Genomic DNA, 26,567 nt, shown 5'->3' on the forward strand with positions numbered 1-26,567 from the left:
TGTTACACCAAAAACACTGTGGCTTCACTGTGCTTGAAGATGAGAGAGTGAGCCGCAGCCCTGAAATAAGTTTTTAAAAAACTTAACCACAGATCAGAGTGTCACACGGAGGCTCCGACACTTTTACAGTAGCACCAACTCAGAGATGAGACAGATCCATTTTACCAGTTTGTACAGCAGCTAGCAGCTTACTATCTCCCTGTAAGTGCATCTGATGACATCACTCTCTGCACTCTTTTACAACCCTCGTCTCCCATTGGATGCAGTCTAAAAAGTTAAAGCATATGGATTACTTGGAGGTGTTATTGCTGAGAGATACAGCGTGGAGCAAGGGCTCATCCCAGCTGAGTGGAAGCATGCAGTGGTTGTTTCCTGGGGCACTGGGATTTAGATGAATAAAGATAGGGCCAGAGCTACACCAGACATGGATGTGAGCATGTTAATGATGGTCTTGTAATGTGGGTTTTCTATGGGTGCTAGCACATGTTGGGGTTGAGGGTAATGAGGTGGCAGATAGGGTAGCTGAGGCAAGATTAAGTAGCGATTGTGTAGATGTGCATGTGCCATTTGATGGGACGGAGTGTCGCAGCATCATCAGTGAGAGACTGAATAATCATTGGCAGCAAGAGCGGGATGCAAAAACCATAGGAAGGAAGCAATATAACATACAGCCATCAGTTAAATCTGCCAATGGATTGCACATGTCTTGGAAAGATGAGATCAAGCTGATAAGGCAAAGACTGGAATACTGGACCAGCAAGCGGGCTGGTGCAGAGAGAACTGTAGAGTCCTGGAGTGTGTACAACATGCCTTAATGCATTAAAAAAAAAAAAAGGAACTGATCAATCAAAGGATCAGAATAAATTATAATCAGACATAAGTATACAGAGTTTTCTGATATGGGCGCTTTTAACACTTTTATACATTTGTTAAGTAAAGAAATTTAATTGTGTCAATTTGTTGTGTAGTCCACAACAGGAGGGGATTTTGTGAAGTGACATTTATTTGCGTCGCTTTAAATATTGTTGTGGCAATGAACTGTTAGACGGCATTTTCTCCTTTCCTTTATTACAGGGATGTCCAGTGTTTCCTATGCTTAAGGAGGGAAGACATGAAGCATTGAAGCTCCTTTCCTCATCATTAAGAGACTTCGACCAGCTCTGTTCATGGCTGCCGCTTAAATTCTTTGGGGTCATTTCTCTTGGTTCGGAACCTTCCTAAATTAAAAAGACTTTTCGACCGCAGTCAAGATTTCCCACAGTCGCCTGAAGGCAGCACTGTGTTCATTACGCCCCCTGGCGGCTGTAAAGTGTACTGACCTGATGGTGGCCGCCTGAACGAAACAGGCTTATCTGTGGGAAATTACACAAACCGTGTACACTTTCTGTTGAGACTCTACGCTTCAGCAGCAGTTGTTGTTTTTCACTTCGTAAGGTTTGTGTTTTGACTTCACAGTACCGCTCATTGGCTGGTTTTACCTTTGTGCCGCAGCTGAAGCTAAACAACGTCCGGCTAGTGTGTGTTAGCATGCTAACAGCTCAGTGGTTATCAGCGCTGGTTCGGGGTTTGTGTTTTCCGCCAGCTGGCCTTTTCCTTCGCCCCTTCTAATGCGGCAAGCTAACAAGCTAACAGTGGTTGACATCATATCTCGATGGGAAGGGGCTGCTGGTCTCAGCTCTTATTAGCTTTGCTCCAAGTTAATATGACTTTTTATTCATTATTTTTTTAATGGCATACTTTTTGATTTAGCTAACCTCACCCAGCGATGCAGCACTTGAATGTTGAAATCGCGATGTAGAACACAGTTAAAAAAATCACCTTTTTCATTTCGGTACACACGCGTACCATATACAGGCAGAAAGGATATTTTTTGTAAATCGTGATAATCTTAATACAGAGTCGGCGTAGCACTACAAAGCTATTCAATCACATTTGATAATTATAGTAAATTCTAATTTGTGAATGTGACGTTACTTGGTATCGCCCATCACGGTCTATTTTAAGTGAGAGGCTTTACAGGAGATTTGGCGATGACACTTAAGTATACGAAAGACTAGAATTTGATGTTATGTAATCATCACAGTGAGGGAAGTTGTTAAGTCACGTTGAACCAGGTTTCTCTTGTGTCGACATACAGTGCACCCGGAAAGTATTCACAGCGCTTCACTTTTTCCACATTTTGTTGTGTTACAGTTTTATTCCAAAATTGATTAAATTAATCTTTTACCTCAAAATTCTACACACAATACCCCATAATGACAAAGTGAAAAAAGTTTGCTTGAAAATTTTAAAAAATATATAATAATTATATATATATCTCATCTCTAGATCTCATCTATCTCATGTACATAAGTATTCACAGCCTTTGCTCAATGCTTTGTTGAAGCAACTTTGGCAGCAATTACAGCCTCAAGTCTTTTTGAGTATGATGCTACAAGCTTGACACACCTATTTCTGGGCAGGTTCTCCCATTCTTCTTTGCAGAACCTCTCAAGCTCCATCAGGTTGGATGGGGAGCGTCGGTGCACATGTAGAACGCTAAATAGATGCACTGTAGAACGCTAAATAGAAAGATATATGATATATTAATATACATTTCCAACTCCTACAGTGTCAGAAAGAATCGCAGCCCTGCATACCAAAAAGGAAGACGAGTATTTCACCATGAGCTCAGACGACGGTGAGACAAAACACACACACACACACACACACACACACACACACACACACACACACACACACACACACACACACACACACATACATACTTGTAATTCTATCTTTGTGAGGACACTCATTGACATAATGCATTCCCTAGCCCCTTACCCTAACCTTAACCATCACAACTGAGTGCCTAACCCTAACCCTGACCCTAACCTTAACCTAAACCTAATTCTAACCATAACTCTAAAACCAAGTCTTAACCCTCAAAATGTGATTTGAAGTTGTCTCAAAAAGTGAGGACCGGCCAAAATGTCCTCACTTTCCCAAAATGTCCTCACTCTGTTAGTAAAATACTTTGTTTGGTCCTTACTATGTATCAAGTACAAGCGCGCACACACACACACACACACACACACACAGAGGGTCTCAAACTAGTGAGTGCATAGGGCCACTGCAGGGGGGTGTGTGGGTGTGTGGCTGACCAGGGGAAAACTATGGAGTGATAGTTGTATAAATCTGATGTCAGGAGGGAAAATAAACAAGAGTTAACTCACACACTGACCTTTATTTCAGTAAAATTCAACATGGATGCTTTTTTATTTGTAGCTTCCCCTATTATTGTTAATCACAGATAAAAATTGTGCAGTGGTGGGGGTTAACCTTTTTTGGCTTCTGAAGGGGGGCATACCAGAAACAGTTTGAAAACCACAGATGTACCATGTCTATGTGTGTTTCATGGCTGCAGGTGATTTGGAAAACCAGGCTGAGCTGGAAGAGAAGACGAGGCTCATCAATCAGGTGCTGGAGCTTCAGCACACTTTAGAGGGTATGACAGACACACACACACACACACACACACACACAAATGCACACAACAGTAGGCAGAACAAAGCAGCTTGACAGCCTAATGAGAAGAACTGAAGGAAGTAAAGTGGGGAAGGAGAATGGTGCATCTGTGAAACAGTGCAGTGTTGAATGAACAGTGTGTCGTCATTTCCAAAAGCTGCCCTAATATTCGAAATGACAGATAATGATATTTACCTGCACAAGAGCGTTTATTTCTGCCATCTGAACCAGTTTCAGTTCATCTGTCATAAACGTGAAATAAAAAATAATAAAAATAATTAATAAGTAACGTTAAACCATGTAATCAATATAAAATTCTTCCTAACCTTCCCTTTGAGAACTGTATGGAGGCAGATGGACCAGCGTGAGGTTCTTGAAGATGCTGAAAGCCGTCTTCAGTAGAGCCACCAACAGGAGACCTTAGAGCAAGGGTCAACAACCTCACCAGAGGTTAACCAGGCCGGTTGCACAAAACACCTTAAGCTTTCTCCTTAAGTATAGCAGATGCGGTTTAATTTCTCCTTCGCTGAGGGAATTACTTAAGGGTGTCTCGCAGAATCTTAAAAGGTTTCCTTAGTTAAGGAAAAAAGTTGAGGCATTTGCAGCAGTAAAAAAGATTCCACAGCGGTAAAATCCTACTGTTTCCATGGAGACCGTTGATTTGCTGCCATTAGTACTTGTGATACCCGTTTTCACTTTTGTGAAGCAGGTAACAGTATAGAAGTGAACTGCTGTCTCCTCCTCATGTTGTTCTAACGGTAACTTCACACTGTTGATCAGATGGTCAGAGAGTTTAGACTCTGAGTGACCCAGCACGCCAATGATCATGTGACCCGGCACATGAACTGACCTCAGGTCAGATCTGTGATGTAGAATCAGTTCCTCATGGTTCAGGTGTCTCCTGGTCAATGAACACTCTTCTTCAAGTTCTTCATTTATCACCATAAACTCATCATGTTGAGTTCAAATACTCAACATTAAAATACTTACGTTAATACCTTAAGGAGAAGACTGTGGCTTTGTATGCATGTTTGATATTGGAATAAACATGGTCCAAAGTGTTTTTCCCTCTGGTGGCAAAATCCACAAACTGGGCGAATTTGGGTAGCACAGTTTTTAGGCACGCTTGATTGAAGTCACCGGCAACAATAAAAACCGCACCAGGATGGGCGAGCTGCTGTCTATTGATGGTGTTGAACAGGAGGCTGAGAGCCGTGCTAACGCTAGCATCCGGTGGGATGTAAACAGCTATCGCAATGACTACCGTGAACTCCCTCGGGAGATAGAAAGGTCTGCACGAGACTGCCAGAACCTCTAAATCCGGAGAACAGTGTGTGTCAATGATCCTGCTGTTACAACACCACTCGTTGTGAACGTAAACACAGACCTGGCCCGAAGGAGCCCTCTCTCAGCTTACAGGACTGCTTCTCCACAACTGTGTGGGACATATTCTCCAGCCACAACCTCCAGGAGTATACGGACACTGTACTCTCCTACATCAAGAACTGTGTTGACAATGTCACCGTCAACAAAAGGGTCAGGGTTTTTGCGAACCAAAAACCCTGGATGAACAGTAAAGTGCAATCCCTCCTGAAAAAACGCAACACTGCCTTCAAGTCAGAAGACAAAGCAGTGTACAGCGAGGCCAGGGCAGACCTGAAAAGAGGCATCAAGGAAGCCAAGGCGGCCTACAGGAAGAGGATTGAAGACCACTTTGTTGAAAACAACCCTAGAAGGATGTGGCAGGGGATAAACCACATTACAAACTACAGAAGCAGGAACCAGGCAACAACTAGGATCGACGCCTCGCTGGCAGAAGAATTGAACCAGTTCTTTGCCCGCTTCGAGGCGGTCAGGCCCTCAGCTGTCGCATCACCCCCATCCCCCGTCAGCACTAGCACACTGACACTCCAGGAGCAGGAAGTGAGACGTGTGCTTAGGACAGTGAACCCCAGGAAGGCAACCGGACCCGACGGAGTACCCAGCAAGGTGCTCAGAGCGTGTGCGGACCAACTGGCAGGAGTGTTCACCACAATTTTCAACCTGTCCCTGTCTTTGGCCACCGTTCCACCCTGCCTCAAGACCTCCACCATCATCCCCATCCCCAAGAAGACAGCAGTGGACAGCCCCAACGACTACAGGCCTGTTGCACTTACGCCTGTGGTCATGAAGTGCTTCGAGAAACTGGTCTCTCAGCACATCAGGACTTGTCTGCCTCCCACTCTGGACCCCCACCAGTTTGCCTACAGGGCAAACCGATCCACCGAGGACGCTATCACCACAGCGCTCCACACCGCACTGAGTCATCTGGAGCACCCGGGCAGCTACGTGAGGATGCTCTTCCTGGACTTCAGTTCGGCTTTCAACCATATCATCCCGGAGATCCTGATCCAGAAACTGTCCCACCTGGGCCTCTCCACCCCCATCTGCTTCTGGATTAAGGACTTCCTGACAAACCGCTTACAGACTGTCAAACTTGGCCCCCACCTGTCCAGCATCATCACACTCAACACCGGCTCTCCACAAGGATGTGTTCTGAGCCCCTTACTGTTCACACTCTACACATCCGACTGCTCCCCGACACATCTCTCAAATACCCTCATAAAGTTTGCGGACGACACAACCGTGGTCGGACTCATCTCAGGGGGGGATGAGTCCAACTACAGAGATGAGGTCAAAAGACTGACTGCGTGGTGTTCGGTTAACAACCTCCAACTGAACACCACAAAAACCAAGGAACTCATTTTGGACTTCAGGAAGGGCAGAGAGGACCCGGCCGCACTTTACATCCACGGGGACTGTGTGGAAAGAGTCCACACCATGAGATTCTTGGGTGTACAGATTTCCGACGACCTCTCCTGGACTGCGAACACCTCGGCGGTGGTGAGGAAAGCCCAGCAGCGTCTCCACTTCCTGAGAGTGCTCAGGAGAAACAACCTGGAGGAGAGGCTGCTGGTGACCTTCTACAGAGCCACCATAGAGAGCATCCTGGCGTACTGCATCACAGCGTGGTACGCGGGGTGCTCAGCAGCTGACAGGAGAGCACTACAGGGGGTTGTCTGCACAGCCCAGAAGATCACTGGCTGCTCTCTGCCCAGCCTGGAGAACATTGCCAGCTCTCGCTATCTGAGCAGAGCTGGCAACATCATCAAGGACCCCTCCCACCCCGTAACCACCTGTTTGACCTGTTACCGTCGGGCCGAAGGTACAGGTCACACAAACCTAGGACCAACAGACTCAGAGATAGCTTCTTCCCAAGGGCTATCACTGTAGTCAACAAGGACAAAAAGAAATCCGGATGACCGGATGATCACATAATAACTACCAATTACCTGTGCAATAAACTGGGCCTAAAGTGCAATAATCGGGCTTTCATTCATACCACGTGTAAATAGCTGTACATATCACTTGCCCTTTTATACCTCCTTTATTTTAATCTGTGTTCTCTTTAAGTTTCTATTTATTTTATTTAATTACCATTGTTTGCACCAAGGGAGCAGCGCTCAAATTTCGTTGTACTATGTATAATGACAATAAAGGCGATTCTGATTCTGATTCTGATTCTGATTCTGATTCTAAAGGTGTTTTTGTGCAACAGTTTTTGAGGACACCTTAGCTCAGAATTAAGGAAAATCTTAACTTAAGGTTTTTTGTGCAACTGTCCCCTGGTACTCCCCATGGTCAGCTAGAAGTGAAGAAACCTTTCAGATGAGTGGAATATCTTCAAGAACCTCAACCAGGTCCAGCTGGGTCAGAAAAACTCTAAGAGAACCTCACAGACAGAACACACTCTCCCACTATAGCTGAACTGAGCTCAGAGACCTGAGACAGAGTCAAAGACCTAGTGCAGGGTCAGAGACCGGGGACAGAGTCCGGTCACCTGTCTGCCTCCAGTGTCTGTTTTCTCCGCGGTGTGTACTGTTACTGTGGTTGATGTATGTTTGTTTGTGTGCTCAGACCTGTCCGCCCGGGTGGACGCTGTCAAAGAGGAGAACCTGAAACTGAAGTCAGAGAACCAGGTTCTGGGTCAGTACATTGAGAACCTCATGTCTGCCTCCAGTGTCTTCCAGACCACTGACACCAAGAGCAAACGAAAGTAAGAACGCCCCCCCCCAATGCACACAGTCCCCAACCTAATCTTAAACCAGCCTGAAGACTGGACTCTGATGTGTCTGCAGAAGCTGGAGACATGTCCTGAGTCTGCTGGTGTTTGTCCTGAGCTAATGTGATGTGTTGCATTTATCAAACATGTACAGGAAACAAAAGACCCCCCCCCCCCCCCAACTGAAGCTGTTTTTTTCACTTCAGGAAAATGAGTCTGAAAACACAGACCAAGGACTTGGAGCTGGACCACAGGGTTTTGAAGTGGGGGGGGGGTGAATCCTCTGTGAGCTCAGTAACTCCTTCTAAATGTTTGAAAAGGTTTAGTCAGCTGAAAGTCAGACCTACATCAAAAAACTCTAAACACGTGTGAGCCCCGAAATCCCCCTCAACCAGTCCCAGACACCCAGCACTGACGTGACAACAAAGTCTCCCCACGTTAGTACAAGCTCCTTTATCTGAATCACATTAAATGTAAACTGTTGTTGGTGCTTAACATCAGGTTAAACCAGTAATGTAAGCATGAAGATGTTTTATATTGTTCTATGACAGTAGAAACACGAGTGTTGATCTCAGAGCCTGACAAACATTGAACAGCTGACATATTCACTGCTGTTCAGTGGCAGCATCACTTCTACCTGAAACATGAAATACAATAATATAAGGATATTATTGTGATGATGTTTTGGCTGGACTGTATTGAGATATTAAAGGTTGGATGATGTAACTGTTCTTCATTCTCTCCACCCCCTGAACAACCGCACCCCCACCCAGCAGCCTGGGCAGATTTTGAAATTAAAGCTGAACAACTGAGGGAAACATTGAAATTGCAATATGACCAAGTGAAATATCCACATCACAGGAACTGCAGTTGTTCTGTTATAAAATAAGCACTGTGCTCCAGAGAGGTTCTCCAGATGTTCCCATCATCTTTATAATGTTCATTGAAGATGTAAAATGACCACTCCAGCTGGAATCATGACTCTTATCACAAAATGATTTTTATTTTGAAGTGTTGATGTTGAATGTTTCAGTGTTTGCAGGTGGGAAGCTGGTGAGGGATCATGTCTCTGTCACAGTGGATGATGGACTTTGTGTTATTGTTGTTAAAAATGGTTTCATTGTTACTTCAATAGGAAACTGAGTCAGTCTTTGTCATTTCAGCACAACGTCACTTTTTTTGTTGCTGCTTCCTGCAGTTTGTAGTAAAAGTTCAGAGCAGAGACCACGAGGAAGTGGGTTGGTTCTGGACTCTCTGTTGAACTGGTTCTGCCCTCAGTGAACCAGCGACAGATATACGTTGTGTATTTTATGAGTAAATGTTGAAGGATCTTAAACCTTGTTGCTTTTGTACATCATTAACTTGATTATTTTTGTTGCACATTTGACATGGTTTGTTTAATAAAGTGATGACCATTTTTGATGAGATATTTCCTGATTTTAATCACCTGTTTCATTTTTCACATGCTCTCAGGGTCACTAAGGGTGCTCGCAAGGACAAGTGACCTGCTGCTTTGCATTCTGGGTTTTCATTCTGGGTATAAACTGCATTCAGGTGGTGATGAATCAGAGGGCAAAGCCTCATGAATGAGACATGATGACTGTGAACATGGGTCACTGAATGATACTCACTGTAGTTTTTACCTTTGAGTAGTCACCCACCTGTGTGTTTGTGTGGTAGATGCACAGCTGTAACTGGAGTGTGTGTCACTGGATCCATATTGAGGACCTGGTTTCCCTCAAACATCTGAACACCTGTTTGTTTCTGTCAAGTTGGATCATGTGAGATGTCTGGGAAACTGGATGTCACTCATGAGGCTGTAGACGCAGTGGTGGTGTGTGTTGTTGTCCTGTGTCCAGCAGTATTAGCATTAGTGATTTGTACATTGTTGTGTGCTCAGACAGTTGTGTGTCACACACCAGTGTCTGGTAGTGAACAGAAAAGGACTCGAGTCACAGTAGAGATCCTGGTCAAATATTACTCCAGTACAAGTGAGTACTTGCTTATAAAAATACTGAAGTGTAGATAATAAGGTTTCAGTGAAGAAGTTTGGTCATAAACAGCAAACATTTCAAATGAAAAGATTCTTTATTTCTAAAATTTCAAACATTGACTCAGGTCGTGGTCTCTGATGAAGAATCTTCTGCCTCCTCTTTGTCAAAGGTAGCTTCGTTAGGACACTGACAACATGACTGACAGTGGGGCTGGCTGTGATTGTTTTTTCTCCTGATGAACATGGTTAATGGTCTATCACATTTTTCAAAATAAAATAAAATAAATTCCACTGACTAAAAGCTGTGCTTCAAAGTAAGCACTTAACAGAAATGTAGTGGAGTCAAAAGTACATTATTTGTCTTTAAGTGTAGTGGAGGAAAAGTCAGAAGTTTACAATAAAACAAAACTCAGGTAAAGTACAGATACTGGAAAAAGTACTTAAGTACAGTACTGGAATAAATGTACTTTGTTACTGTGCACCCTGGTAGTGAAGCAGAGACATGGCTAAACCTGTGGCTCAGGTTCAGTTAAAGACCTGGAGCATCTCTGTCTTAGATACAGTATGATCCCTGATGTTTCAGAAATATTACCTCTCACTTCTCACATGTGACATATCTACATACAAACTACCAAACAAGAACTTTGTCTAAAGAGTAAAAACCCAAATAAAAGACTAAAATGAGCATACGTTTGATTTAAATGTGGATCAGATATGGACAACTTTCTGTACCTGACACATTCTTTTTTTTTTTTTACCACCACCACACTGGCTCCTACTGGAGACGTCCATCTTTAAACCACCTCACAAATATTTCTGTTTCCTAAAACTGCTGCTAACTGTAGTTTTTCTTTTTACAAAGTGTTACTCAGGAGGAAATACTGCATTTGTCTGGAACTATTTTCAGTGGTGGATTAAGCCACATTTGGTGCTGTAATGGCAGCAGGACAATGTGTGTGTGTTTTTTTATACTCCAGGTAATGGTCACATGCACACAGAGCTTTTGTTCACTGCTGGTTTGGATCTTTGTGTTACAGAACATCAGCAGTCACCTCCTTCATCAACAACCTGCATCTGCTCCCTGTATGTAGATAAACTTCGGCTCTGTCCAGTGTTTTGACTTTAAACTGCTGTGTTTGGTTGTAATTCCCAGCCATGTGACGACTTCACTGTCACACCAGGAAAATAAATCTTCACAGAGAACACCTTTGTTTGTAATTTGGGGAGCTGATTTTGTGGTTTTGTATTTTATATAAATGCAGAAAAATAAAGAAAAAAAAACAGTAGCTGAAGTTAAAAACTGGATGTCTTTATTTCTCAACAAAATATAACGTCAATAATAAATTATTCTGCTGTTTGAACTGATGAGCATCCCATATTTCTGCCCACACCAGTATGTGAGACAGGAAGTCCAGTGTGGACCATTTCTAGAGGTTAAAGCACGACCCCAAGAAGACGACATGCAAACATTCACCTGTCATTGAACAGCATCAAACATGATTGATCATTAGAAACATGTTAGCAGCCTAACGTTAGCCACTTAGCATGGCCGCTCGCTCCAATGTTCTCCCTGCTGGTTGTTCCAACACAGTTGTTTGTAAAATTCATATTTTAAAGGCACATTAACCCAATTTAAATAATTAAATGGCTAATATAAACCAAGAGAATCTTTGGTTGGGGACACCTCCACATGGGTCCTCCTTCACAGACCAGAGTCACAGACCAGGTTCAGGCACGTCAGGTGTCCCTGTAGTGACACACTCTATCCAGCAGGGGGAGGGGCTTGTTCAGGATGGTTTCCTTCTCTTCTGTAGTCGTCAAACTTTAATGAGTACCTGACAGACAGGAACAAGAGTGAGTGTTAAGCAAATGTCAGCTGCTGGAAGACCACACACTCACACACTCACAGCGTCAGTGCTGTGACTCAGGTTCAGCGTTCAGCAGAGACGACAGAGTCTGACTCGTTACAGGGCGGAATAACAGACTGAGATCAGACCAAACTGACTTTATCTCAAAGAAAATGTGTGGTCTGTCAGATTTAAAGCTCCACATGGTGGAAACAGATCTGCTGGAAAGCACACCGTGCTTCATTAAAACCAGGGGTGAATACACATCCGTTGTTCACGTGACTGGCTTTACCAACACTTCCACACTGTGCAAAGAGGAAACTAAAGGAGTAGATGCGATCAAAAACCTTCTTCAGTTTGGAGTTTGGAGTTTGTTGTTACTGCTGGTGAAAAGTGATGTCAGTCTCAGTCTGAGCTGGACTCAGGATGTGGTTAGCCTAGGCTAGGCAAGGCTAGGCTAAAGTAAGCTAGAAACAGGTGAAGGATGGATGCAGCCTGTTGAGCTGCTCTGTGTTCACCCCACACTGGGGAATGTCAGCATGTTCTCTAAACAGAGCAGCTCAACACTGTTGATTTCTTTTACCTGCTCAATGATACACAAATATAATGTATGTACATATATTTAATTTGCATATATGACATATACATGCATGTAAAATAAAAGCACATTTGTAAATAATATATATGAAACATGTTAGAAATTGGAATAATTTCATATATCAACATATATGTCTGGTCCATACAAATATGTATGTTTATGTATTGTAGACATATGTTACATAAATATGTATCTCTCCTAAATCCTGTCAATATATGCTGATGTTATAAACAGCAGGATCCAAAAGGCAGAATTTTTATGTGTATGTTGTTAAGTAAACTTGTGTATATGAATTAAATATATATAATTAACATACATGGTTGCAACATATGATACCATGTGAAAATTCATCATACAGATATTTTAATATATGAACATAATTTTACTGTGGGTATTTCATATATGTTATAAACTTATATCTTCATATATCCAGATATATGTGATAATAATATAGGTGACATATATGGTAACATCACTTTTGATGGAGGGACGTAAATGTCATATATTACATTTCTGTATGGGCAGAGTGAGGGAGATGTTAATCAAGCCTGGTGCACACCTGAGCAACTTCGTGTCCTCTTTATGTCTCATTTGAAATGTATGTCCACGCCTCTGTGATGTCACTTTGTGTCTTTATAAATAAAGCGTCTTTGCCTGATGAAACACATGAAGCTCCTGTGTGGGTGGAGCATGTGAAGAATGTGGTCAGACCAGACCATGTGAAGTCATCCATGTTCTCTGACACATTGGATGTACTGATGATACACAGGAGTGTGGTCAGTGTGTGCACGTCTTTATTTAATCAGCACGAATACTAAACCTCTTTCAGTGCCGCTGTTTAATTGTGTTAAGTGCACACACACACAGAGGTGAACGCACTCTTGATACACACAGACCTCACTCAGTAGAGCCCAGACGTCAGAGTCGGAGTGAACCACAAGGCGCAGAGCGGAGATCGGCTGCAGCTCCACCTCAACCTCACCCTCAGCTACTCCGTTCTCAAAGGCACCTGAAACAAACACACACACACACACACACACACTTTTATGTGCTTTGTAAAAGTGAAAGACAGAAAAAGCAGACAGCTATACATCTATTAAAGTGTGTGTGTGTGTTGAATGTATGCTGGTGACAGATTTATTTATTTACCGATGATGATGAAGCCGTTGTCAGACACTCTGTGGTGAGATGAGATGTTGGTCACCAGTTTGTGTTGTGTTGTCACCTGCAGGAAGACAACACAACTTTTATCAGTGAAGGTTAACACACACAGGGTCAGAGAGAAGAACCACCTCAGGCTACAACATCACTTCCCTGTTAGTGTTCATGTGCAGCTGTAACTACTGCTGCTTGTTCAGCATCTTCATCTTTAACTTGAACGTCTGGCAGGTCATCTGCTGTTCACTGACAGAAGCTAATGACACGACAAACACAATATTAACATTAATGCACACACTCCAGTGACCTTTGTGACAGATCAGCTTCAGTGACAGAGGTGATGACTAGAGTCTGCAGTCCGTCACATACTGTGACTGACACAGTCACAGTTTTTAAATAAAGATTTCCAGTGATTTCCAGTGTCCACCTGGACCCACCAAACCACAAATATTTTATATAGAAGAAGAGTAGATGGACCTTTAATGTCTCAATACAGTCCAGCCCAAATATCATGATATACGATGTAATGTTTTTTAGTAATATTAAATAATGATATAATTGTGTTTTTTTCAACATCATGGTCCTGCTCTCTAGTGTAAGACTCACACCACATGAACACTACACTGACGTATGATGGTATGTAAAGCTCACTGTAAACTACCAAACCCTGTAAGACCTGATCTGAGTCACTGACAGAGACAGAAGGGTTGAAATGATAAAATGAACTTTAGGCACAGAGACACATGTCCAAACATCTGTCAGCAGCTGGAGGTCGATGATGTCACTGCTGCTCATCTCAGCACCACACACTGCCACAGGCCTAAAATAACCATTCAGCACCTGAGGGCCGTGGTGTCCCTTACACCTATCATACTGATCACGTTTCAGTGTAGCCTCAGGATATAATGTAAAGTCGAGGAGCTCAGACACATTCAGAGGGAGTCTTCTGAAGGACTCCTTCCTTCTCCTTCACTAAACCTCAGTATTTGTCTGGTTGATGGTTCCAGATTTATTTAGTTCTTCTATGGCTGATGACATTCTTACATTTCTCATTTGTTTCATTTTGTTCAATGAAAAACAAGATTTTATAGAAAAAATATTTATATTATTTATATTTGTAAAACTGAGGAACATTTTGTATCAGAGCCTTAGGTGTCGTACACAGACCTGCTGGTAACCAAGAACATCAGTAACAAATGTCACGTAGCAGAGTTCATAGTGTGAGTTAATGGTTGGTGTAGTTTCTTCTGTGGGGAGCAGGAATGGAGTCAGGTACTGAAAACTAAACCTCCACTGGGTCAGGTTGTCTTCCATGACCCAGCTCACCAGGAACCAGCTGACTGTTGAACATGCTGATGCACCTGCTGGTTTAGTCTGTGGTCTGTTTCACCTGTAACCTGAAGCCTCTGGAACTGGACTCATTCTGGAACCAGGTTTCCCTCTCACCTTCTACACAGAGATCCCATGTCTGTCTAACTTTACTCAAAGGACAAACAGCATTACCACTTTTCCCCTGGAGTGTGACAGCGGTGCCAACACACACACACACACACACACACACAGACAGGTAACTCACATTGCTGGGCAGCACCTCCACTGTGGTGTTGTAGAATTTATCTCCATTCGTCTCAATGTTTCCACTGCGAAACAAGTACCTGCAGCAGAGGAGACAGCACAGGTGAGTACAGGTAAGTAGAGCACAGGTGAGTACAGATAAGTAGAGCACAGGTGAGTACAGGTAAGTAGAGCACAGGTGAGTACAGATAAGTAGAGCACAGGTGAGTACAGGTAAGTAGAGTACAGGGGAGTACAGTGTTTCCCAGCTCCTGCGTCTGTTCACTCCTTCCTCCTCTGTCAGTGTTGCTCAGTGAAGCAGAAGCCTCTGACCTCTGACCTCTGACCATCAGCCTCTTTTTTTTCTTTTTAACAAATCTCTGACTTGACTTGTGTCAGCTGAGAGTGAAGTGATGCTACAGCCCCAGCATGTCATTGTCATTCACTCTCAGGTGTTTCCTGCTTGTTTGAGCTTGAACGCTTCGTTCAGGTCTGTTGCGCCATTCGAGTCCCACTCTGTGACTTTTTTTCAGCATCTTCTCTGGATCTGTTCCTGCTTCAGCTTCCTCTAAATCAGGGGTTGGCTGGTAAGTTTTTTTCTAATCCATAAGATGGCGGGCCAGAACATAATCAATTAATTAATTAATTATTCAATTAATTAGCTAACTAGCTAGTTAGCTGATTAGCTCAAGCTCGGGAAGAGGCTCGGGTCGTCCTCCCTGCAGACAGGTCTCTCGCCCCAGGCACAGACTGTAACTCCACCGTCTTGGACTGCGGCTGGTGATGGTGGTTCTTGTTCTGCTCTGGTGGAGAACTGGTTCACCAAACTTGCCAAAGAGCAGAACAAGAATCTGCTGTCTCCAGCTACAGTTAGCAACTAGCTGTTTAACAGTTAACATGGTCAGTTAGCAGCGACTGAACTTGAAATGAAATATCTAAATACGGCAGCTTTAGCAACGCGATCTGTAAAGTTCACAATAGTTTAAAATAAAGCATTGCTGCAAAAAAAAAAAAAAAACACACTTTTACATTTTGTTCATTGGTGACAAAAATAAACAAACACTTCTCTCATCTCTTAATTAGCTGTTGTTTTATATTTTGTAAGTATGTGCAGTTGATAGTGTTAAACCTAAAACTACAGAGGTGTCAGCAGGGCGGGTGAGTGTGTTTGTGAAGGAGGGAGTGACTCTGCAGAGAGCAAGTACACACCTGAGTGAAACACACACTTCAACAAACACACACACACCTCACAGCGTCCTGTTTTCACTCAGCACTGAACCAGACAGCTTCACGCAACAGTGACGAATGTGTGTGTTCAGTGGGTGTGTAGGTGTGTTTTCATTCAGTGCTCAAAATCTGTCTGTCACCTGAGGCCGATCACCTGTCAGTGTCAGATATCTCAACAGGTTAATGGTCCTCAGAGGATCGGCCCACTGAATCTGACTCTTCAGTTCAAGTGTGATGTCGCTGTGTCAAAATATGGTTTCTCTCCAAACACCCGCAAAACTAACATTCCCAGTGGTGCTTTTGCGCTAATTAGCATGTTAAACAGTGTTAGCATGCTAAGCTAAGATGGTGAACATGGTGAACATGAGCTGTAGACTCTCAGGCTCCATTTCAACTTGACATCTCTTGTATTCAGATAAAGCCCAGATGAGATCTGAGATTCTTTACACTTATATATCAGAGACATGTGTCTCTGAAGCAGTTGAAGTAAACTGAAGAAAATAATAAAAATTTTAATTGCAATGATTCATTCACTTTAGCTGCAGTTTCTCCTTTTTTTAAGTCTTTTATTTCCACAGTAAGAGACAACAGACCCACAAACCTTTACAGTAACGGCTGAAACTTTTTTATTAGACGTCCTATGTTCTCGTTCTGTGGATGTGTAGTTTGTTGTGTTTGTGATGAGAAGCTAAACATGGGGTATCAGCTGTAGTGTCGGCTGTAGTGTCGGCTGTGGTGTCGGCTGTAGTGTCGGCTGTGGTGTAGTGTCGGCTGTCGGCTCTGTGTAGAGACTTTCAGCCGAAGATGAAAGGTGGCTCCAGGTGACACAAACAGTTTGGTATGTTGATCTTTCAGGGCTGGGACTGAGCTGATAATCTTGTTGCTGGTTTAAAATTCCAGTGTTGGTATTTACACACACATAATTAAAATACCAACACAATGTTTAAGTGTTAATCTGATGCTATTGGCATTGTGTGTTTGCTGTATGTGTGGTGTCACAGCTGTGTGTCTGTGTAGCTGAAGGTGTAAAAAGTTTTATTGTAAAAATGGATCCAAACTAAACATGTTTACAGCCTGGTACACAAAGTTTTGGTCTCTAGAGCTAATTTCCTCCTTCATGACAACTGTACGGGGTGAATTTTCTATAACTCACCTGTTTACATTTTATTAAGGACTAAAGGTATAGAGAATTGAGGGCGAGGCCTCTTTGAGTGACAGGTGTGTGTGTGTGTGTGTGTGTGTGTGTGTGTGTATGATAGACACAAAAAAACGTTCAGACTGACCCTGATATGTGGACTGGCTGCAGGAAGCTGAGGAGGATGAAGTCCCCCTGAACGGGTGTTAAAGCCCAAAAGAAGTCCTCTCCTCTGTAGGCCCTCTCCAGACTGTGCTGCTGGTAGTGTCTCAGACTGCTGCTCAGCTCTGCAGCAGGGTTTCTATGGGCCTGGAACAGAGGCTGCTTCCCAAAGTCCTTATCCTGGGGGGCGAGAAAGACATTCAGACACACACATGCTAGCATGAGGACATCAATAAAAACATGTGGCCCCATTTTCATATGTGTTGGTGTGATGGCCACACTTGCAGCCACACATTAAAAGTCGGTAACCCCATGAATTGACATCTTTATTGACTTTTTTTGTTAACATTTGTGTTTATTTATATAAGTTGCCTTAAGATGTGTTAATTCTTCTTTCTGTTTTGCTGGTGCTCGCGGTTTCCTTCCCTCTGCTGCCTGGGTCATCTGGCTGGGGTCGGGCAAAGGACGCTCCTGAGGAAGCTGGAGACTTTTATCGTGGATGTGTTAATTAGGACTGAAATAAGTGTCTGTCAGATCTTAGTTTGACAGTAGGGTATTTCTTTTTGTTGTGCAGGTTTATTAGATATTGTGTTAAGCTTGAGACCAACTGTCCTGTTTGTTTATTTGTTAGTTAAATTGTCAGTTTTTATGTTATCCCTCCGTGTGTCTTAGCTGGTCTGATCAGCCAGTATATATGTTCCCTTATGTTCTTTGTCTGTTGGTCAGTTGAGTTAGGTTGAGCTCTAGGTTATTTTGCCTCAGTTAGTTTTGTTACTTTCACCTCTTTTATGGGCCCAGACTGGTTTGGTTTATTTTTTGTAATAGCTCGGTCCCTCACAGTTGGGTTTTGATTTGGTTTTGTCAGAAACAAAATACAGTAAAGCTTCAGTTAGAAGCCGAGTCCCTGCTGCTGGTCTGGTGTGGCTGCACATGTTGTCTAATAAACACAGGTCTCAATTAGACCTGTTTCTTTGGATTTGTTGTCGTGAGGGTAAACAACGCTCACGTTCAAAAACCATGGCAGCAAAGACAAAAGGCCACGATCTGAAATTTAAACTGTTATCAAATTTGCTCATGAAAATAAAAGTTTGAATAACTATGGTCACCTTTAACTTTCAACCTTTCTAAGGTAGGTCAGAGACATGGAGAAATATAAACAGTATAAACACAACAAAACCACTGTAGATTGTTATTACATTATGTCAATGATTCAACAGGGGAAGGGCAGTCTCTCTCTCTCTCTCTCTCTCTCTCTCTCTCTCGTTTTGATTTGCATATACAGTGAGGAAGTGAGATCACTGAGACTTTAAAGCAGGTGTGAACAGGTGATCTGTGGTGTCTGCTCAGAAGGTGGAGGTGCACTGACCTTCAGGCGCTGCAGTTTCCCATGTAGAGAGGAGTGGAGGCCCACGTGCTGGAATAGGGACGGCCTGTACCTCTGCTTGAGCAAAGCCTTCTGTGTGTTACAGTGTTTCTGCATCAGACGACACACACACAGGGTCACTACAGACTATCAGGTGTCAGCTGTGGACACTCCCCTAGAACTGACTGCTATCTCGGTTTTTCCTCCCCCCTGTTGCCAAGCGCTTGCTCTTTGTGGGAACTGTTGGGTTTTTCTCTGTAACAAAATAAGGTCTTGACCTGACCCTGTAAAGTGCCTTGAGATAATGTATATTATGATTTGGCACTATACAAATAAAACTGAATTGAATTGAATTGAATTAAGCATACCCTGCACCATTCATCGTTCATTTCCCTGTCACATGATGTACGGAAATCTGTTTCATCATGCTGTCAGAGTGATGGTGACATCATCATTTTCTTACATGTGGTGTGTCAGTGAAGCTCAAACTGGTTTTATTTTGCTCCTCTCATACATCAGGAGCTGCTCAGTGTGTCAATCTCTCAGCCTCAGAGTCACTGCCAGCAGGATGCACTGTAGTATACACTTTGTAGTACAACACACCGACACACACCTTTCCAGTGTCAGTGGGGAGGAGGGTTAACTTCCCTCAGCTGTGCTTTCGGCCAAATCTATTGTAAATGTTTTTCTCTGACTTTATTTTTCTCTCAGATGTCACTTTACTGCTTTGGCCCAATGCACTTGTACCTGTCCCCATCACTTCACCACCCACACACACACAGATCACCTGTGTGCTGTCGTTACCTCTCACTCACCTCGTCTTTCTCTGGGTTGCAAACCTTCACCCACAGAATGTGATCGAGCAGCCAGTCGATGGGTTTGTCTCTGTGGAACATTAGGAAGAATTCAGCAATCATCGGGAGGTCACGAGTCCGAAACATCTTCCCTGAGACACACACACACACACACACACACACACACACACACACACACACACACACACACACACACACTATTGTCAGTATATGATAATAATCATGTGTTTGAAGTAAATAAAAGTCCTTCAGCCAACACACAATAAAAATGAACCTTTCCTCAAATGTTAACGTTTTGTTACTATTTTTTAAGATCATGAAATAACAAGTAATTAATAACATAGGGGTACAGTGGTATAATAAAGTTAAAAATAAGCATAATAATAGTAATTGTGGCATCAACTTGTTAGGTCTGTCATCAGGAATTCTCAGACTTCAAACCTCGTAATAAAACAAAACTAGAATCACCTCCTCATGGTCGTCTCCCTCCGCCACTCAGACTAATTTCAGGTCAGATCAAATATTAACCATTTGCATAAAATCTTGTCCTAATTGCTGTGTGAAGTCTTGAGTAATGGCTAAAAAGTGTTTTGTGAGGTCACACTGACCTTGACCTTTGACCACCAAAATCTAATCAGTGAATGTTCCAAATGTTCAGAATGTACCAAATTACTGGGATGTCGTGTCCACGAGAATGAGATGGACAATCTGAGAACAATATGCCTCTGACCCTGACTGTCACTGTAATACAAGACTGCCCTTCCCCTGTTGAATCATTGACATAATGTAATAACAATCTACAGTGGTTTTGTTGTGTTTATACTGTTTATATTTCTCCATGTCTCTGACCTACCTTAGAAAGGTTGAAAGTTAAAGGTGACCATAGTTATTCAAACTTTTATTTTCATGAGCAAATTTGATAACAGTTTAAATTTCAGATCGTGGCCTTTTGTCTTTGCTGCCATGGTTTTTGAACGTGAGCGTTGTTTACCCTCACGACAACAAATCCAAAGAAACAGGTCTAATTGAGACCTGTGTTTATTAGACAACATGTGCAGCCACACCAGACCAGCAGCAGGGACTCGGCTTCTAACTGACTCTGCTGATCGTTATTTGTTTCTGATGATCTTCCCTTGTGTCATATGTCTCAGTTTGTTGAATAACATCAGTCTCTGGTGTCTGGTCTTTTTTCTGTCCTGGGATCCGGAGCCAGGACAACCCCAAAAGGTTGTGAAGTGGTTTCACATCCTGCTGTAAATGTGGTTATCATATGAAACGTAGGCTGGTTCCTGGTCTGGCCAGTGTTAACCTGACACTTTTATTGTGAAAGGCCCTCAAAGTATCCAGGGGGGTTGTCCTCACTACAACGGTACATTAAGACTATAAGCCAGGATTTGTGTTAGTGCACCTCTCTAATACCTCATACAGTCGGTGAACCTGTGACCTCGTCTGCTTCAATGATAAAAATAAATGAGTACAGACAAACACAACAACTGCTGATCCTGAAACCAGTTCTTCAGTAGCTGCTGATCAGACCTGCTCCATCTTCAGGAGGAGGTCTGGACCAGTCCTCTTACAGAGCTGCTTCAGCTCAGACAGACTCTCAGGATGTCTGGTGTTAGCAGCCCTGAGATCAGTCCACAGCAGCTCTACTGGATCCAGGTCTGGGCTCTGACTGGACCACTCCAGAAGGTGGATTTACTCTGATGTTTAGGATCATTGTCTGTTGCATCAGCAGCTTCTCCTGAGCTTCAGCAGGTGGACAGTCACCCTGACATGATCCTGAAGAGACCCTGATAAACCATGATGTGGAGCTGTCCAGGTCCAGAACCTGATGCTCCTCCACCTGCTCCACCTGTGGGAGGAGGTTTTCATGTTGGTCTGCAGAGACCTGTTTACACCACACAGAGCTGCATGTTCTTCACATAGTTCAACATTACACACCACCGTGTCTGCTGCAGCTCTGTCTTTGTATACTGAGACAGAGACTGAGAGATAGAGACAGACCAAGAGAGAGAGGGAGAGAGACAGAGACAAAGAGAGAGAGAGAGAGAGAGAGAGAGAGAGAGAGAGAGAGAGAGAGAGAGAGAGAGAGAGAGAGAGAGAGAGAGAGAGAGAGAGAGAGAGAACCTGCCCTTCCCCTGTTGAATCATTGACATGTAATAACAGTCTACAGTGGTTTTGTGTTGTGTTTATACTGTTTATATTTCTCCATGTCTCTGACCCACAACCTCAAGTCTGGTCTTCTCACTTCTCACTTCTCTCCAGGCAGCTTTTCACACTGTTTCAGACACACTGTGAGTGTTTGAACCATGTTTTTAATGTGGACAAGAACAACACAATGATTAATGTGTTATTAGTCATAGATTGTGTGTTACTGTATGATACAGATCTGACCATATTTATGACAAAGGTCACTCGACAGGTTCACTGACTTGTTCCTCTGTAAACACACACACAGACACACACCTATAAATCCCAGCTGGGAGAACTCCAGGTAGAGCCACGGCTTTGAAGCTTCCTGCGTGGCGAAGGTCTTCATGTCATCGTAGTATCCTGCCTTTGCAACAACGTCATCCTCTAACTGGAAAACACAACACAACAACTCGATTCAGTGGGCACATGTTGGTTTGAGTTTATGACAATGACAGTTAAAATGTAGCCTACCAGGGCTCTGGCCCCCAGTCAGACCGCTCTCAGGGAGGGAGGACTGTCTGATTTAGGAGAAACTCCTAAAGATAATGGGCATGTCAGTCCTAACTTTAGGACTCCAAATTTTTTTGACTGAGAGTAATTCATAAAGCCACTTAGTGCTAAAAGTAGCACCAAAGTCTGGAAGGAGTCAGAGGTAGTTGAGAGAGATCCCAGGAAACTTTAAACAAAGCTGAATTACTGAAAAGACACTGACTCAGTCAGAGGGATAATGATTGTTGAGGAGCTTGTGAGGGATGCAACAACATCTCCAACCTACTGAAACAACCCAATCAGCGCACAAATTAAGTGTTTGGACATGCTGTGTTACTCCGCAACAGGGAAAATACAACTTTGTCCTTGGAGTTCTCCAGCCACCTGAAAGTCGATCGATTCACCATACAACAAATGTTCTCTGTAGACCTCACATCAGAGGACAGTTCATATGATTCCCTTTAGATGTTCACCAGCTACAGAGAAATAAAGCAGCTTCATCAGGTTGACCCGTTGTGATCAGTGTCAGAGATGGAGCCACAGACTGTCTATAAACCTGGACGTAGACCCTCGGTGTGAAAAGTGCAGCCAGTGCTGAAGAGCCTTAAAGCTGCATTCTGTCTAGTGACCATCAGGGGGTGACTCCACTGGTTGTAAACAGAAGTCTGATTGTATTGAAGTCTATGTGAAAATGTCTCTACTTCTCACTGATTTATTACCTCAGTAAACATTTTCCTGATGAGTTTATGTCTCAGTCTCTAGTTTCAAGTCTTCTTCAACACAACATGATGTTCAGTTTTTACATCATGGTCCATTTAGAGGAAAATAGACCATAAAGCAGGGGATGCATTAGGGCGGGGCTCCTGTGTGATTGACAGACTGTAACTGACAATCAGGATAGAGTACAGAGCAGGTCAGCTCCACCCCTCACTCCTCCTCAGCTCCACCTTCTCCTCCAAATATGGTTTCTTCTGGTTTCAAAAATCCAAGATGGCGACGGACAAATAACAAACTGGAGGCTTCAAAACAGCAGCTCACAAACCAGTGGGTGACGTCACGGTGGGTTGACACTTGGATGGAACTCATAATATTACTGCAGGATGATGCTCATGTATTTTCTCTGGCACAGACTGGGGGGTGGGGGGTGACGACGACCCATATGACTCAGTTACAGGAAATGATGCGCTGTCTCCTCCCTCAGCTGTCTCTGGTCGCACTCCAGCTCCTCAGTTTTCATCTGGAGAAGCCAGCGTGGTGTTGACCTCACACATCACTTTTGACTGGTCCTGGATTCTCTCCGCCCGTCGGTCATTGGACCCCCTCCAGTTTGCTTATCAACCAGATGTTGGAGTGGAAGATGCCATCATATCTGCTCCACCATGCCTACACCCACCTGGACACTTTTCCAGTACCTTTAACACCGCTGAAGCTGCTGGGGAAGAGGATGACTGCTGAGCAGGCTGATGCTGCTCCGGTGTCCTGGATCCTGGATCTTTTGCACGCACTGTGATTTACCTCACACATTGCTTTTTACTTTTTGCACATTTGCATTTATACATTTTTGTACTGACTCACTGTGTATGTATCATTAGGACTGTGATAGGATCTGACGAGCTGCTGGAGGAAGTGTCAGGAGAACCAGAAGCTTTGAACGATGCTCGATGCCTCGAAGAGACGAGTGATGAGCGATGACAGGTTAACCAGTGTAATTCCAAACCTGGGTGACCCCATCTAACCCTACGACTATGTCACACTTGCTACATGTCCAAATAAGGTTATTCTCCATAGGACCTTCATCACATCCATGTACGTGTTAAGAGTGTTGGGTACTCACACTGTATATCCCAGTTACCTCTAACTGACCCAACCTCTGAGACACAGGTGTGTTATGGCTCTGACTGTCCCGTCTCTACTACTATATGTGTAGGGTCTGTCCTACGTCCCTGGTTGCTATGGTTACTGCTGAGGGGAGTGGAGCAGAGGTGCCTAAACAGCTGTGAACTATTGTTTAAAGTGCATTAGAGTCTGACCTTTGACCCCTACCTGAACATAATAGGTTCCTTTATCCTGAGCATACAGCATGAGGAAGCTGAAGTCCAGATTCTGCTTAGTTCGCCATCTAAGACCAGACAAGGTGACACGCACAAAAACACACAAAGTGTTTATGTCTTGTACATATACTGAATATATAAATAATATCTGCAGATCCCTCACAGCAGGAACTCACACATGGATACAACAAATATAATGTAATGATGACATAAATGGGTATAAAGTATATATGTTCCCACGACCAACATGTCAAACATTTCAGTAACAGAAATGGTACGTATGGACGTACTTGACTCTGTCCTTCGAGTCTCCAAAAGTCTCCTGGAGGCTGCTGAAGTCAGGGTAGTAATACTGTGAAGGAGAGATGACCTCCAGTAACCCCGACTGCACCTCTTTGGGAAAACTGAAAATAAAGAGCAGGTTATTGGAGAAAAAGACAGAGCTGCCTTAATTTCATTTGGAGAAGATGAATCCCGTGTCTGCAGTGTGAACATGGTTAACACTGTTCCACTCTGGAATAGGAAATAATCATAGTCAGGTATAAAGAAATGCTACAGTCCTTCAAATAGGATCTTTAAAAACCATTCTCATTATTTTACTGTTTTAAAATCCAACTGGATATAAACTGGAATCATAATCTGTAAAATGAAGACATACAGTATCCAGTTTATGGCACAAAGAAAACATGTCAGGGAAACAGAAACCTTTCAGTCATGGTCGACTGACGGCTTCAGATGAGTCTGAACATGTTCATACTTCCACATTACTTTGTTTTATTTGCAGGTTATTATCACTCATTACACACAGCAGCACGCAGAGCTCGACCAGTCTTTAATATCCTGCATGTTACCGCCTGCAGGATTTACCCGACATGATGCAACATTTAAAGATGCGCTCATCAAATCTTTGTTGGGGCACCTGTTTCACTTTGGCTGTCACACAAGGCAAGTTTATCTATGCAGCAATTAATCAATATTAAAATGCATTAAATATTCAGTCAATCCAGGCGTATATAGGCTGAAGACAGCATATGAGACATAACTTCACAGCCTGTCAAAGAAATGCCGAGGGTTATTTAAGGTTTGTAAATGTGTGCAAAGATCTACAGGAAAATGCAAATGTGTAGAAAAGCTTTGCAGCTGTCCAGAGAGAGACAGTGTCAACATGTTTCCTGGTCGTGGATACAGGCCGGGAGAATTTATGTAAGATGGAAGATGATGCTCTATTGTCAATTCCTCCTGAGCTCATACATGTTTGTTTTTTTTGTTTTTTTCAAAGCTTTATTTATAAGTTTTGGGTTATTTAAATGCAAGCAATAAAAAAAACAACAAACATAAAATCCCTTCTAAATTCAATCTCAATCAAAATTCAGCTGGACCTGCAGCTCGCCCAACATATTTAATCTTGTGTCATGTACTCACATCTTTTAATCTTGAAGTACGGGTCGTCTTCTTATTGCATTTGCTTGTTTTTTATTTTATCACTGCAGCACTTCTTTTAAAATGCTGAGTTTTAAGTTTCTCACCTGATTTGATGCAAATATGAGATAAATATTTTTCTTTATTCAAATTTGTTTTATTGTTTTAAAAGTTATTTTAATGTCATCTTAATGTCATATTTCTAATGTATCTCCACGCTCTGTGTCTAATTGTTGCTGTAGAAATAAACTTGAAATGAAGCTTAGTGAAAGTTCAGTCAGGAAGACCACACCAGCACCATTTCTATCTATAAGCTCCACCCACTCATTCTAGTCTTCGTCCAATCACAGCCTGACATGCTGGCCTTCAGCCAATCACTTGTAAGCTGTCAAACTTTAAATTTGTTCTCTCTCTCTCTCTCCACTGTCATTTCAGCACCATGACCCACCTCCACCCCTCCACCACCTCAACCATAAACACTAGACTATCTCCAATCAGACCATCTGATCAGAAGTCTCCCTTTCATCCGGACCTTCCCATCTTTGAGCTCCATTCCCCATCACCACCACCACCATCTCGGCACTGGGGGGAAGATTCCTTTAACTGGAAGCACCTTAAACCTATGGGTCGCTTCCATGGTGATCCGCTTCCTGTTGGGGTCTGTTCTTTCGGTTCACAATCACATTTTATCTAAATTTCTCATACTCTCTCTGGTCTCTCGTTAGTCTGCCCTGATGAAATGACAGGGTCAAGGTTTCTGCTTAGAGGGAGACTCTCCTTCCCTGCAGTCCCGCTGTTTGCTCCAGGCTGACTCTATGCTGGTGAATGATTTCATACAGGACAAACTGTAACACATCTAAGCAGTTAAACACTTGGACACAGGACACCAGCTGCTGTCACTAACCGCTGGCAACAGCAGACATGAAGACATGAAACAACGGTAAACAT

General features: G+C 43.2%; 2 protein-coding genes across 14 annotated transcripts in view; one reads left to right on the forward strand and one right to left on the reverse strand.

Moving 5' to 3' along the window:
* The first annotated feature begins 1,270 nt into the window (after nt 1-1,270).
* LOC139605534 (short coiled-coil protein B-like) lies at nt 1,271-26,562 on the forward strand. Of its 8 annotated transcripts, XM_071457080.1 has the most exons (6): nt 1,271-1,434; nt 2,612-2,680; nt 3,410-3,490; nt 7,468-7,606; nt 7,819-7,897; nt 8,389-9,039. In XM_071457080.1, exons 2-6 carry the CDS (start codon nt 2,665-2,667, stop codon nt 8,422-8,424), a joined length of 351 nt encoding a protein of 116 aa, XP_071313181.1. In that variant the 5' UTR covers nt 1,271-1,434; nt 2,612-2,664; the 3' UTR covers nt 8,425-9,039. The 8 variants fall into 8 exon arrangements, with proteins under 8 accessions (XP_071313181.1, XP_071313179.1, XP_071313184.1 ...); XM_071457078.1 differs by lacking the exons at nt 7,819-7,897; nt 8,389-9,039 and adding an exon at nt 26,055-26,562; XM_071457083.1 differs by lacking the exons at nt 7,819-7,897; nt 8,389-9,039 and adding an exon at nt 9,086-10,891.
* Nucleotides 10,894-26,567, reverse strand: part of LOC139605533 (alpha-1,3-mannosyl-glycoprotein 4-beta-N-acetylglucosaminyltransferase B-like) — a 30,387-nt gene continuing 14,713 nt past the window's right edge. For 3 of the 6 annotated variants that reach the window (XM_071457073.1, XM_071457074.1, XM_071457076.1), the window contains exons 6-15: nt 24,491-24,604; nt 24,193-24,268; nt 21,934-22,048; nt 19,465-19,595; nt 18,653-18,760; nt 17,273-17,466; nt 14,785-14,863; nt 13,200-13,275; nt 12,947-13,059; nt 10,894-11,440 (exon numbers count right to left, since the gene is read on the reverse strand). In XM_071457073.1, coding sequence (XP_071313174.1) covers nt 11,423-11,440; nt 12,947-13,059; nt 13,200-13,275; nt 14,785-14,863; nt 17,273-17,466; nt 18,653-18,760; nt 19,465-19,595; nt 21,934-22,048; nt 24,193-24,268; nt 24,491-24,604 — 1,024 coding nt within the window. In that variant the 3' untranslated portion in view covers nt 10,894-11,422. Of the gene's footprint in view, nt 11,441-12,946; nt 13,060-13,199; nt 13,276-13,363; nt 13,465-14,784; nt 14,864-17,272; nt 17,467-18,652; nt 18,761-19,464; nt 19,596-21,933; nt 22,049-24,192; nt 24,269-24,490; nt 24,605-26,567 lie in introns of those variants that run through there. The other 3 variants (XM_071457075.1, XM_071457077.1, XR_011684428.1) reach the window with 3 other exon arrangements.

This window comes from Trachinotus anak, unplaced genomic scaffold, assembly GCF_046630095.1.
Source record: "Trachinotus anak isolate AG129_WGS33_773 ecotype Australia unplaced genomic scaffold, CSIRO_AGI_Tana_v1 ptg000021l, whole genome shotgun sequence".
Classification (NCBI taxonomy): Eukaryota; Metazoa; Chordata; class Actinopteri; order Carangiformes; family Carangidae; genus Trachinotus; species Trachinotus anak.